The sequence below is a fragment of the Lepeophtheirus salmonis genome, unplaced genomic scaffold, assembly GCF_016086655.4.
Source record: "Lepeophtheirus salmonis unplaced genomic scaffold, UVic_Lsal_1.4 unplaced_contig_9351_pilon, whole genome shotgun sequence".
NCBI classification, from domain to species: Eukaryota; Metazoa; Arthropoda; class Copepoda; order Siphonostomatoida; family Caligidae; genus Lepeophtheirus; species Lepeophtheirus salmonis.
Genome location: NW_027296801.1, coordinates 41,219 through 56,308, shown reverse-complemented (window position 1 = coordinate 56,308; position 15,090 = coordinate 41,219). Strand labels below are relative to the sequence as shown.

The 15,090-nt window shown below is 30.6% G+C and overlaps 3 protein-coding genes across 3 annotated transcripts; all 3 read right to left on the bottom strand.

Annotated features, from left to right (window-relative positions):
• Positions 1-3,579: 3,579 nt before the first annotated feature.
• Positions 3,580-4,241, bottom strand: LOC121123388 (uncharacterized). Its single transcript, XM_040718511.2, has 2 exons — positions 4,165-4,241; positions 3,580-4,098 (listed from the first exon to the last, which is right to left on the bottom strand). The coding sequence occupies exons 1-2, from the start codon at positions 4,168-4,170 to the stop codon at positions 3,634-3,636; spliced, it is 471 nt and encodes a 156-aa protein (XP_040574445.1). The 5' UTR covers positions 4,171-4,241; the 3' UTR covers positions 3,580-3,633.
• Positions 4,242-8,736: 4,495 nt separating this feature from the next.
• Positions 8,737-9,331, bottom strand: LOC121123024 (cuticle protein 8-like). Its single transcript, XM_040718101.2, has 2 exons — positions 9,326-9,331; positions 8,737-9,260 (listed from the first exon to the last, which is right to left on the bottom strand). The coding sequence occupies exons 1-2, from the start codon at positions 9,329-9,331 to the stop codon at positions 8,817-8,819; spliced, it is 450 nt and encodes a 149-aa protein (XP_040574035.1). The 3' UTR covers positions 8,737-8,816.
• Positions 9,332-12,558: 3,227 nt separating this feature from the next.
• Positions 12,559-13,293, bottom strand: LOC121122793 (uncharacterized). Its single transcript, XM_040717842.2, has 2 exons — positions 13,236-13,293; positions 12,559-13,163 (listed from the first exon to the last, which is right to left on the bottom strand). Exons 1-2 carry the CDS (start codon positions 13,239-13,241, stop codon positions 12,588-12,590), a joined length of 582 nt encoding a protein of 193 aa, XP_040573776.1. The 5' UTR covers positions 13,242-13,293; the 3' UTR covers positions 12,559-12,587.
• Between the last annotated feature and the right edge of the window lie 1,797 nt (positions 13,294-15,090).

The window sequence follows — 15,090 nt, the reverse complement described above, 5'->3', positions numbered from 1 at the left end:
GTGATTACTCATTAATCACAGAAAGCCAGAATTCGTCAAGTAATATTGAATCAAATTCGGTTTTTAGTATTGGGTCACAAAAAAGTTCAATAAGCGCATATTCCATATAAGACTACCGATGATTAGCTGTGGTGGTAAAAGGTGCGTATCCAGTTATGTTTCGGTGAGGCATTATCTTCTGGGAAATACTTTTTAAAATGATCCAGATGAAACTTATAAAAAACATATAGATTCATCATTATGTAAGTTTTGATGTTACTCAAAATAATGTCAATTTCAATTATTTTCTTCTTTTTCGGAAATCATGGTGTAAACCCTCCGTTGTGTCCTGCGACACTACAGGTGCCGTGACCCTCATTTAGGGAACTATTGCTGTAATCAACATCTTTTTACGGTTAATTAAGTATCTGAATCTGTATGAAAGGGTGAATCTTACTACAAATTAATGGATAAAATATCATTTTTTACTAGAAATGGGTTAATGAAAACCTCTTACATTATTTAATTTATCTTTTTTTTCTTCATGTGAGAGTAAATCATGCCTACGGTACAACGACATTGACGGTAGTATGGTACGGTACATAATCCAAATTTATTTTCTAATTGGTGGTTTTAATAAATAAAGTGTATAATTATGTTGTTTTCTTAATATTTAATCATATATATTGTTCTGTATTCTTCATCCATAATAAAAACTTTTAAAATATCAGTTACTTACAAAGAGAACCACAAAGTTATTCAAGATTATTCAAAGAATTAAAAAAGACAAGACAAACCAAATTTCTTTTTTATATTCACAAGGAAATAACGAATTTTTATTAATCAGAGCAATAAAAACTCAAGAGCTAAATTGAAATAAGTTTGATGTTATAAAATATTAGTCAGCTTAAAAATCTTTGGCGATATTTATTTTCGACGGCAAACGCACGTTCCTCATTACTCCAACGTAGGGAAAGCGTCTGACTACTTCCCAAAAAAACCTTGCCTCTAGATTGGAAATCACGTTACTACTTGTACAGCCTGATCGCCACACATAGAAAGGAATTTATGTCGTAGCACCCTGTAAATATATGCAAATATTGCGACCTTTCTTTTCTAGTTTATGATGGTTAATATTTGCAGGTTGAAAAGTATAAACTTTTATGTTAAAGAAATGGAACACTAAATATAAATATTTGCTGCTCAAATTAGTTTATTTCAAAAGTTTAAAATGATTTATATAAACAAATTGTTAGTATTTTTATATATAGTACGAAAATTAATTGATCTAACACACTTTTATTCTCCATCATGATACTTAACAGCAATTAAAATAGACTAAACTTTATGAAGTTTTGAACTCCAGATTGGAATGTGGTATTAGTTGTTTTTGATCAGATTCAGATTTTTCAGACAAAGGCCATTACGTTTTGGTGGGATAAGCTATTTTTGATTCAAGGCTATTTAAGCCTTTGTTATTGAAGATGGAGATAAATGGTAAAAAATGCAAATATTTATCAACGTATTTCTATTATGTTGTTTTCATGTAGAGGATTTGAGTTATCTTTGTTTCAATAAGAAAATGAACGTCCTAGTTTCAAGAACTCATAGCTCCAAGGAGAATGAATAAAAAAACAGTAAAAATACTTTATCTGACGGGTGAAAATTTCGATTGAAGATTCTCCTTCAAGCACCATCTATATTTTTATAAAATTTGGGATAAAGTCATCACAAGAGTTCAAAGCTATAGCTATTTTTTTGAGAATTGAAGCAAGAAAAGTCCCTTAATGTATTCAAGAGCTAGAAGTGAGAGAATCATAGTGGTATAATCCAGAAAACATGAAAGTTCAAAGTAAATCTATCTTTTGAATGGAATCAAGGATCTTTGTCTTTGTGTAAAAAGAATCCCTAACAACAAACCTACTCCCCTATCTAAAACTAACATTCGCATGACTAAATTTTAAAAAAAGCGGGATTTTTATTAATCATGAAAAGACAGATCAAAATCAATTTATGATTTGTTGAAATACTATATTTAGCATTATTTTTTTTATCCAATAGGTCGTCCTTTACAGGCAATAATATCTTCCAGACACCGGTGAACCGACTGGCAGCTCTTGACGTGAAGGCCATGCCCACGACGTACCACGCTGTGTTGATGGCAGCTTGGAGATCATCCAAATTTGGAGGATATGTGACTCGAATATTTTTCTTAAAGAATTAAAACACAAAAATTATTACGTAAGTTCAAGAGGAGCAGAATAAATATGATATTTTTTAATATTAACATTAACAACATTAGTTTGTGTTGTCAACACAATAAAGTTTGTTATTATTATAGTTCACCCGTTATAATTCAATTTATCATGAAAACCTTTAATGAATTTAAGAACCAAAATGTAATATTTTGTATTCATGAGGTTGAGTGTGATAAACAAAATAACTATTCATACTACATGAGTGGCAACTTGTATACTTTAATTGAAAAAGAAAAAGGAAATAAGAAAACTAAAGGACCAACTTAAAAGTGAACACATTAATCAAATACACTAAATCTTGATTAAAAGTAGACAAATTTACGAAATATTTCAAAAAATACATTTTTAGAAAAACACAAAATTGCATTTATTTTGAAAAATGTTAAGGCATACAAAAAAGTTAGTTAACAAATTTAAAGTAATTTTATATAATTTGGGGTATGAAGAACCCCAAAGGAAAAGTGATTTTCATAATAGAAATGGTATTTTTATTTTTTGTTGAAAGAATAATAATTTGTAAATAATGTTATTTTAATTCCCTAAGGCATTCATTACACGATTTCCATAATTCAATTTCATATTTCATTTAATTACTTTTCTAATAATGGAAAAAAAATCGACTGTCGTAAAATAAGAAGTTATTTGCTATGCAGTGAGAATTCCTTGTATAATCCATGAATTACTTAACATCTCCTTAAACTATTCACTTTTAAAATCAAACAACCATTTTATTATAAACCTTACGATTCTTATCAAATGAATTAATTTCATTGTTTAGGTGTATAAATTTATTTGACGAACTATCTATAGAAGGCAGGTTCATCAATGAAAGAGACATATGATGAACAAGAAAGGAACTGACAGTATAATATAACTATGCAGGGGCGTCTCAGCATTATATTTAGGGGGCTTTGTAATTGGAAAACATTTTGAGAAAAAATGAATATTGAATTTTCTAGTAACAAGCAAAAATCCTTAATTTGGGGGGATTTGCTAGAGCCCTCTAGCCCACCAACAGCGGATACCCCTGTTATGTCATGGATACTCCTCAAAGAAATGCTTTCTTTTGACGAGATTTAAACAGAGCTTCTTATCTTCCATATTCACAAATAATGGAGATATGGGAATAGAAGTTAGATATAAAAAAAATATGATACATTCTAATTAAAAAATTTATTTCCCCAACTCCACATACAACAAGTTTTAATTGATAAATTGTATCTATGCCTGCAATCAACAGCTGGTTCAATTTGATTTCCAACCCTTCACTCTAGTAGTCCTTTTTTGATTGACTAAGATATATTAATTGGTACTGATCAAATAACTAATCAAGCTGTCTATATAGTTAGATTTTATAACTTTATTCAAATAAATAAGGCAATATCATATAAATTTTTTAAGAGTGATAGACAGGAGCTGGCTTGTAGACAGGGGCAGGCTTGTAAGGAGCTGGAGCACCATGGTAGACGGGAGCGGGCTTGTAAGGAGCTGGAGCAGGGTGATATGGCTCGTATTTAGCCTCTCCGGAGTAGGTAACGTCAGCAACATAGCCAGAGTAAGCATCAGCAACGTTGTAGGATACAGTTTGGATGCGACCGTCGGGAAGGGCAACAGAGTACTTTCCGTTGGTTGAGTATCCATCACGGGCCTCATCAGCTCCAAAGTTGAGTCCAGCATATTCATCACTGACAGCGTATTGGTATTGGTAGGCTGCGGGTTCTTCCTTGTAGGTAGGAGCTGCGTGGTATGGTGCCGGTGCTGGGTGGTATGGAGCAGGGGCTGGGTGGTATGGAGCTGGTCTGTAGGGGTCAGCAGGAGCAGACATGGTAACAGCCAAAAGAGCAGATACGACGACAAAAGACTGTAAAAAAGGAGAAGGTTAATTCACGATCCACATTTGAGGATTTGATTTGCATTCGTTACTTACCTTCATGCTGATTGAATTGTAGTTATAAAACTAATGTCTTTATTCTTGATACTATGAGTATTTATACGCATTCAAAAAAAGAACTCCATTCACGCAGACCCTGTCTAAATATTTATTATTATTGTTGGGCGTGGATTGCAATAGAGCATCACTAAGGTCTTTTCGTCGACAGTACATATGTAAAAGATAAAATCATTAGGATATTTTCATTCACATTCTTTGATGTAACAAATTTTAAAAAACACAATATTTGATAAAGTAATCAGAGTGTTTGTAAATTCATTTAATAATTTTACGTGGAATTATCCTAACATTCAATAAGTATTGAGCTTTGAGTTAATGCTAAATATTTTTAAGAGAAGATTGATTGTAAAGTTAATTAGTTTGCAGAACAAAATGGATCCAAGGTAGAATTTGAGCTTCATCATCCAAGTTAGAAACCTTTTTGTTTTGAAAATATGAATGTATCTAACAATGATTTAACATTATATATATTCCAGAAGTGGTTCTTAAAATTCAAATATGTAATACTATATCAGGTATGGACAATTATCTTTTCGTTGAGGGCACCTAAAAAAACATTTTTGAGGACCGGTTCAAGTACAACCAATGTACTGTATACACACATATAACATTTTTTTGACAAGATTATAAAATTCGTCTATATTATAATGGGCATGAACGTTGTTTGCTTATATTAGTTTGTAAACAAAGCAACAGAAAATGGCGCGGTCTTGAGGGAAAGTAATACAACTTCCCGAATGATAAAATTCATGGCATTACCTCACATGACACACATAGAAATAACATGTTGTATTTTATTGTCAGCTGGCGAATTTTTGGGATTATTTTTTCCTCATCAGTGTCATGAACGTTGATTGATTGAATAGGAACTGGTCTTATCTGTGAACAATTTTCAGCATTTATTAAAATATCATTCCGAAAGAATTTGCTAACTACCAACTGATTTTGGGTCTTCTTCGAAGCATACGTCATTTTTTATAAGGACTAGTTTAAATAACAAAATTGATTCATTAGTCCATGATGAGACGTCAACAGCAAATTTTTCCATCCAATCAAAATCTACGAGGTCCGAGGTAATGTGGTTCTTATTGTCAACTTAAAAAATCCATGATTTTTTTTGCATTCCATCACTTTCTGCATGGGTTGTAATAATGAATATATATTTCGTTATGCTAAATATGTAACATTTGAGCGTCGTTCAACCATCTCCCTTGACGCATAATCTTTGAGTAAAATTGTAAATTTCTCAAAATTTGCATACATTTATATTTTAAAACAAATAAAACGATAAATAAATGACAATTATTGTCGATAAAGTGTTTTTAATACAATAAATCTGCTTTTATAAAACAAAGTTTATACTTCTGTCTGTCTGAATATATGAAAACAAGTCACAGATTTCACTGTATCAAGTCTCCTTGTTGAAAATCATATAAATATTTTGGTATCAGAAATAATACTGTGGTCGTATAATAAAATATTGCTAACATGTGCATGTATAAAAAGTTTTTTGTGTTTGGTCTTTTATGTAATTTATAATTCATGGAATTTTTTAGCAAATGTTAAGATTTGAATTAAATATAGAGGTTGCTATGTTAAAATGATTTTTTTTTTCATTTTGTTAGTGAATTTTCTAATGACTAAAGTATTAATCCATCCAAGTATATCTTTTTTGTCCAAACTCATATTATTATTTCTTACATACTTCAGGACAGAATACATAGGAATAATTGATATAAGTATAAGAAGTTACATGTGAGTGTGCTAATGAAAAACGGAGCGTAAAACTTATAATTTATTGGGTAGTTTATTTTCTATATTATTAAAGCAAAATTTATCTTATAGCCGACGCCTAATTACTCTTGGCAATGTGGATACTACCCCTGGTACTATCTAATTAATATTAAAGCTACAAACACTACCCAAAGATATATTTATGATAACAGCCAAAGTTAGTATTGTAACTTTATTTTATTAATAAAATTGTAGATATCAAATACTGCTAGTCTACCTAGTCTATACCCTAGTCTATAGTGTATTTTACCATCGTTTAAGGAACTCTCCAATTCCAGCATTCAGAGAGAAAAACATTTTTTTAGAAGAGATCAAAAATACGAACAACATTTTGTTTTTGATTTATTTGGGAGTTAGTTTGCCTTAGACACGTTAAAATTTAGCATATCATATCTATAATCTATTTATAGATTATACTACCCTGGGGCAATTACATAGGTCGTTGGGAAATGGTTGCATCAGTTAAACTATCTCGATTGAGTTAGGAGTTAAGGAAAATAAAATGAAATATTTTGGAAAAACAAAAAGAGCCTTTTGAAAATGCTGAATGATTAATTTTTAATGCATTACTGCAGACCAAGATTTAATAAAGCTGTATTATATCTCTTAATTAATTTTATAGATTGAATAAATTCAGTACCTACAAAGCTTTTGATGGTTCGGTCAACACTAACAAACAAATTTCTGTGAATTTTAATATAGCATATAAAAGAATACATAATAAACTGGAATTGTCACATGGTAGAGGGTAAACCCCATCCTAAAATCAAATTGAAAGATGTATCTTAATTTATTCCAAAGCTATGTTCGATTAAGCATCTTTTACGTTTTGTGCTTTCTTGCCCTTGACCTTTAAAAATGTTATCGCCTCATATTGTGACCATATATAATTTTTGTACTAAGTTTAGTCAAAATCGATCTGTAACTTTTGCCGTAATCTTCGTTGCCGGAGTTAACAGCACCGTAGAACTTGCAACTCTTGTTACCACTAATCTATATTGCTGAAACTTACAATTTCTAACATTTCTCATCAACTGCATGATTACAAAATCAGTTTTTATCCAATATCTCGAAGAAAAGTTGAAAAAAGTTTTTTATTACTTTTTTTGCAACAATGTGTGTTATATTACATGATTGTGATGTAACTTTGTTGGTAAATATTTTTGTGATGTTGTAGAACATGAGCCAGCTGCAACCATTCTTTATTTCAATTGCCTACTTTATCGAAGCTGAACTACGTGAGAACTGTTGAAACTACATATTTAAACAGTTTGACTGGTATATTGCATCTTAAAACATTTTAACTTCAAAATATTTATTTTACCCTATACATATGAAACCTTTAGAATTACATTTCCTTCCTTAATTTATTTAAAACCTTACACATACCGGTGAAAGTCAACGGAGAGTCCGTACTTGGACTCCAGGATGACCAATGTCCAGGTATGTGCAACATATTAAAATTAATAAAATATACGTAGTGAAATACTTAAATTAGCTTGTGCCAATTTTTTTCACTTCATAGAAAATGCTACTTTTTCCTAATGACGTGTCCTATTTTTTTCTTCTCCTCGCAGAAATAAATCTGCTTATTGTTGTGTCAGTCCTGATATGTTACTGGAGACTACAGTCCTGTCGATTTCTGTCTCGTTTCGGTCTAGTTCAGTTCTGCATATCAATCCTAAAATCTAAAAAGTTCGTTATATGATGATGTAAATCAATTTTGTTTTAATCAGTTTTAGTACTGATATCCTGAAGGACCGACAGGATTAAGGACCGATCCTATGAACTAATAGGACCATTCCTAAGACTGGACTTGAGCAACAAAATAAGGATTTACACAACAATTACTCTGTTAATTCAACTAAAGGGCGGGAGGATTTATGTATTTTTGAAGGTTGTATTGATAGTTTATGGGGTAATTCTTGGGTTCCTCAACGACCCTAGTGGACAAACAAGTTGTCTAGTAGCCATTTCAAAATATAACGATTATGTGATCTTTTCTTCCCCACTTGAAAATATAGTTTCGGTATCGAATTAATAAAAATGATTGCATAAATAACAAAATATTATTGTTTTTAAATTATATAATGAATACATTCTCAAATAAGATTAATTCCAAAAACAAAATTGCTCAGTTCAACTCTAGATTTTTTTTAATTCATGCTTAGACACACTACATTTGGAAGTAGTGCAGGATAACCCACTCGAAAATCAAAAACTACATAATCTATATCAATAAATCGTTTGCATACAAAGTACAAATTTATTTGTGAATTATTGCTCCAAATTCCTAACTCTGTTGTATATTTATTCATGTATACTAAAATCTTAATTAGCATTCTAAATTGTTCTATTTTTTTTTTTTTTTTTTGCAGCAATGGAATTTAACATAATGTTAAAGAAGTCATTTTCCTTAATTTGTTAAAAATATATTTTTTTAAATAAAATTTTAATGCTGTTGATCTTCAAATTCATACATAAAATCCATTTCATATCTCCAGCCTTATTTTTCATTATCAAAAATAAAAATCAATCAGTAATAAAAAGGATAAAATAAGTTTCTGCGTCTTGTTTATGTTTGTAAATGCATTATCTTTGCTGATAACAGTTAAATATTACCAAATAGGCACTGCACAAAAATGGGGACCCAAGGGGTTATAAACTTTCTCCATTTCGAGAATTTAAAAATCATATAGCAGCCAAAAATATATTGGACCAAAAACCCAAAAAAATATTTAGTTTTTTTCTATATTAGATTTTATAAATTTATTTAGCATAAATAAATAAATTATTTATCATTGGAAAATAGTAATACAATGCCGGAAAGATGCTTAAGCGTGGTAGACGGGAGCAGGCTTGTAGACAGGGGCAGGTTTGTAGGGAGCTGGAGCAGCATGGTAGACGGGAGCGGGCTTGTAAGGAGATGGTGCAGGGTGGTATGGTTCGTATTTGGCCTCTCCTGAGTAGGTGACGTCAGCAACATAGCCAGAGTAAGCATCAGCAACGTTGTAGGATACAGTTTGGATACGACCGTCGGGAAGGGCAACAGAGTACTTTCCTTGGGTGGAGTATCCATCACGGGCCTCATCAGCTCCAAAGTTGAGTCCAGCATATTCATCTCTGACGGCATATTGGTATTGGTAGACTGCGGGGTCTTCCTTATAGGTAGGAGCAGGATGATATGGAGCCGGAGCTGGGTGGTATGGAGCTGGTCTGTAGGGATCAGCAGGAGCAGACATGGTAACAGCCAAAAGAACAGATACGACGACAAAAGACTGTAAAAATTAGAAGGTTAATTCATGATTTACATTTGAGGACTTAATTTTCAATTGTAACTTACCTTCATTTTGGTTTAATTGGAGTAATAAAACTGATGTCTTGTTTCTTGATGCTTTTAGTATTTATACGCATTTTTTTAAATAAAAAAAAAACTACTTACGCAGCCTATATTTTTGTAGGGCGTTGAGTTAAACAGAACAGCACTAGGATTTGTTAACGCAAGTTATTAAGGGGAAGAAAAAATGTACTTCCTCTCCACACTTATTCTACTTTTTTAGTATATTAAATTGATATCTAATTTAAAAAAAAATTTATAGCAAAATCAAGCTAACAAACATTTTTTTTTTCATTTTTTATGGTAATGACATAATATTTTACTCTTATTGAGAGGCAAATTCCGAAAGGAATCAATCTTTGCTCATTTGTAAAGCAATATTTTAGCGTAAAAGTGTAATATATGAAGATGAAATATCCTTAAATGAATTATTTTATGCAAGTTTTCTTCCTGCTTGTAGTTAAAATGCGCATATTATATATATTTAACAGTTTTCTAGAAAAATGTTTTAATTCAAAAATTAGCTCTACTTTAATTGATTTTCAAATTTTAAATATAATTAGGAAATTCAATAGAAAAGTACATTTTACAAGAGTGATTAACATGATAACTTATGTTGTTGGAAGATTTGAAGCTCATCTTCAGCGACTTGGAACTTGAACTGGACGTAAGACCATACAAAAGTTGCAATTCATTAAACAAATTATTTATATATTTAAAATTAAATGAAATATAATTTTAGTACTGGAATTTTGAAAATAGGTATGTTTGGATATTACTGTAAATGTGATTTATATATAATTTTAGGCTTTTTTAAATTACATCATAAATATTTTTGGATATATTTTACTACAATTTAGACCCAAATTCAAAATCTGTCTTTATATTTCTTCTAGCACGTACATTTTTAAGATGGAGCTAGTTTTGTTTTTATAAGGCTTCTTATTTATTTGTAGTAAATCATTAATTTTGATTAAGTTTCCTTATTTCTAAATGATATTTTATAATAAAAAATGGATCTATGAGTCTCAAAATTTGTAGACAGATCCCCTTGTTATTTTCTAAAGTATAGAATAATAATTAAAATACTATCCTTCTGCAAAACCATAATAAAATGATATCCGTTCCCATTGCTCATTCTGTCCATTTAAAAGAGACATATGACAATAAAGAAATACTTCTAACACAATTAAATATAACAGATATCAATGGAAAATCAGTGGATATCTCTTATCGATATGCTATCAGAATTTACCAAATTTTTGTTGTTTCCTATGTCTGTGTGACAGTTTTGTAATTATGGTAAATTAATCCAGAAGTTACTTACATCTTTGATCGACATGTGTCCTAGGAACAAGCAGTATACAGTCTGTTTCTTTAATTGATCTAAAAAACATCTACCACCTCTCCTCATTAAACTTGGTTTAACAAATAATTTTGTAAAAACTACGGGTAAAGTATATTCTGAAAGGTTCCAATACTTTTCAATCAAAGTTTCAAAGGTTAGTGCAGCAAAGTTGAAACAGGGAATTTTGTTGGATCACAAATAAGGAGGTTTTGAATGAGAATGAATTTCAAAAAGCCTTACGTCTACAGGAATTGAAGGTTTGGTTGGCCTTCAAATGGATATGTGGAAATTTCTTGGGAAAAAGTCACCAGCGCATAAAGATGGAGTCAAAACTTGCCTGATGCTTACAAAGTACTTAAGTACGAAATGTAGTTGAAAATACATTTCCTGCATTCCTACTTCTATTTCTTCCGCGAAAACATTGTTGCAGTAAGGACAAACAAAGAGAGCGATTTCACCTAGATATTCGCACAAGGAAGAATGGCTACCAAAGATTTTGGAATGAAAGCATGATGGCAGTACATTTTTGGATGCTGTATTGTGACAATCCACCCAAAATATACAAAAGGAAAACTCATTCACAAGGCTTCTAATAAATCACATTTATGTATATTGTTGTTTTGTTTTCCAAAATTAGACAATTTTCTTAAAAGTTTGATCTATGACCTATAAAAAATGTATAAAAATTTCAAACCACTGTATTTTGAAAAATCTGCTAGCTACAAGAAAAAAAAATCAGCTTATAAAATACATTTTATAAAATGTTATGAAGTTAGTGATGGAAAAAGCAAGTTTAATTTTGTTGGCCCGTGATATTTTTTATACAGTAACCTTTTTCCTTAATAAGTTTTTGAACATTTTCAATCCCAAATAACTCGTTTTATGGGCGTGACAAATTTTTGATAAAATGACAATCGAAAAAAAAGCTTATATTTGATTAAAATTAAGATCTTCACTCACAAAGACCATCCAAAGCAACATTGACAGGCTCAAGCCTCTATGTCACTACTAGGCACTATTTATTAATGGTTTTCTAGTTGAAATGATCCTATGCAGCCGATTATATGGAATTCAACAAATCAACCCAACGATAATGTCTTCGTTGTTCATCTTCTTAAACATCTGGATGCTCTAGTTCACGGCGATCTTAGATACTTCAAAGACTTTTACAATTTCAATAATTTTATGTTGGTTTTATTTTCTGAGGGACAGAGATCGATATTGGCTATTTCAATTTTGTGAATTTGCCATTCACTTTAGAGACCATAACCTAAATCTGATGCATCAATCGTCTGAGAGCAACATTAAAGCGCATAAAGCTCAAAAACAGTAGTAATTTTGTTATGGCTTTTATGAAACATATGTCACGGTTTATTAAATGTTCTCTATCTGTAAATCCACCAATTTTCAAAATAAAAATATTAATTTTGGTTCAATTCTATTTTGCCAGGTCATCTAGGTTATCAGAGAGATCCTCTCTGCTTCAAGTTTTTCCAAAATATTATCATTTACAATTAAGTGTATTAAATAACTACCTAATTGAAAAATTAGTCAAATAAATAATATATTAATATTACTTAATGCATCTATGATAAATATTGGAGACTCAAACACACTGAATTTATGAAAAGTGTTAACTTTTTCACTATTTGAGCCACAATATTGGAATATTTTGGGTATTTAATAATGTCATAATATTTTGATAAATCTCTTTGATCACGGTCACATGGAAGATTGTGCTAATTGCATTATTTTAAAACATTCATTTAGCTGAATATAATTTTTCATAAAATAGAAATATGTGTGCAAATATATCAACACATTCATTTTTAATAATAAAAATCGTCAAATATCAAAGGTAGAAACGATTAATAGCCATTTGTAAGTACCCTAAACAAAAAAATAATTTATATCAACTCACTAATGAGATAAGAGATCAAATAAGTTTTTAATATATTTATTAAGCATAAATAAATTAATTAAGGAACAAATATTTATAGAAGAATGTAGATTAAGCGTGGTAAACTGGAGCTTGCTTGTAGACAGGGGCAGGCTTGTAGGGAGCTGGGGCAGCGTGGTAGACAGGAGCAGGCTTGTAGGGAGCTGGGGCAGCGTGGTAGACGGGAGCGGGCTTGTAAGGAGCTGGAGCAGGGTGGTATGGCTCGTATTTGGCCTCTCGGAGTAGGTAACATCAGCAACATAGCCAGAATAAGCATCAGCAACGTTGTAGGTAACAGTTTGGATGCGACCGTCGGGAAGGGCAACAGAGTACTTTCCTTGGGTGGAGTATCCATCACGGGCCTCATCAGCTCCAAAGTTGAGTCCAGCATATTCATCACTGACACCATATTGGTATTGGTAGACGGCGGGATCTTCCTTGTAGGAAGGAGCTGGGTGGTAAGGGGCGGGTTTGTAGGCTGGAGTAGGATGATAAGGAGCAGGTGCTGGGTGGGCAGCAAAGGCAACAGCCAAGAGAGAAGACAAGGCAATAAAGGACTGTAAAGAAGAAGAAAAAAATGGTCAATTCATTGTCCACATTTGAGGATTTAATATTCATATATTATTTACCTTCATAATGATTGAATTGTAGTTAGACAAGTAATGTCTTGATTCTAGATGCTTTGAGTATTTATACGCATTCAAAAAGAAGAAGAAAACCATTTACGCAGACCCTGCCTAAATATTAATAAATGAAGGGCGTGGAGTTAAAAAGGTAACACTCGGACTGTTAATACATGTTTAATATGTATAAGAAAATTAGGCATATACATATTTGAGTCTTATTTGGATTAAAAGTCTTGTGTCCAGTTCAAGTTTAAAGAATTTCGTTAAAATTAATGTGGTTTATCCTAATAAATACAATATCAACTCTGTTTTTATAAGAAAGGAGAATCTTGTTGTAGTTTTTTTTACTGTTCTTTTGAAAAGGGATACAAGAAATTTCATTCACCAATACTCTAATGTTTTGATATTTTTTATGTTATGACTCAATTAATCGAATATTAAAGAGGGCTTTTATAAAATATTTTTTCCCAAAAAAGTATTATCAGGGAGAAAAAAATATCATTTATTTTTAATAAATTCAAACTTTATGGTAACTAATTCATATTTTATAATCACATTAAATATCATTAATAAACAATTGATTTATTCTTGGATGTTTCTTCAGCGAATTATATTTGCGTATGATTTTTTTTTTTTTTTGCCATAGACTAATTTATATACACTATACACATCTAAATGAATTTATGTTGAATAAAAGTAATTTGTGCTGACACTATTCTTTTAATTCTTTCAACCCGAAATTAGATAAGAAATTTTCAACACCATGTATAAATATCAGCTAGAGTCAAATTAGAACTTGATTGAAACATTTTGTTTTTAATATAAGATATTGCCATTAAAATCTCACATTATCTATGAATTTGAATTATAAAGGGATTAATTAAACATAGAGTTAAATTCCTACATTTGGAAAAGATTGTATATAAACTTTCAAATTTTGTTAAGCTTTGAAAAGTGATGTTTTTGAGCCAATGGTTTTGCTATATAGCTGATTGATAGTTTATACCCTGTAGCTTGGTATTTATTTTATAGCATTGCCACCTCTGATAATAATAACTGATGGAATGTTTGTGTTAATTTGATGACACGATGAGTCAATAGTTTTATGCAGAATGTCTAAATTCTTTGTAAAGTGTCAGAGAACTATCCTTAGAAATTTCATGTATTATTAAATAAGAAAAAAATTTATCATTTCTAAAACTTTAATGTACAAAAATAAAGCTTTTTAGATATATTATTTGCATTAAATACATAAGAGTCGAGTCTTAGTTACTTAGGCTAGTTCTTGAGGTTATATACATTTATCAGAGTCTCACCAAGAAAATTACATTTAATCTTAAGTTGAATTGTTTTAACCCTTAAATGTTTTTTGTTGCACATATGTAGCATACGGAAAAAACGTTACTTGAATATAATATATTAGAAAAATGTGTTAATCTTAAACTATTTGCAGATCTACAACGAATCTGTTTATATGCGTGAGTAAGTATTATTAATAAATTGCATCAAACGACCGGGTAAAAAGGAAGTCAATATCTTTGACACCGTAAGTGAGTGATACAAAGTTGTTTGATTAGTTAGAGAGGTTAAACTTTAAAATCTGTTGATAATAATAATAAAAAAACTATTTTATGATTCTTTGTTCTATTATAATTATTTAAACGCAAATATTTAAGTACTTTTTTATATGTGTAATATTTATGGGCCTTGTTTCTTATGTAACAAATGTACAACAAAATTCCTTAGAGGAATTTTCGGTCAACTAGAAATTTGTTGCACATTTGCAACAATTCTCTATTTTGTTTTTAATATGAAAAAAAATGCATATTAGGGAGCTCAAATATATATACTGTTGATA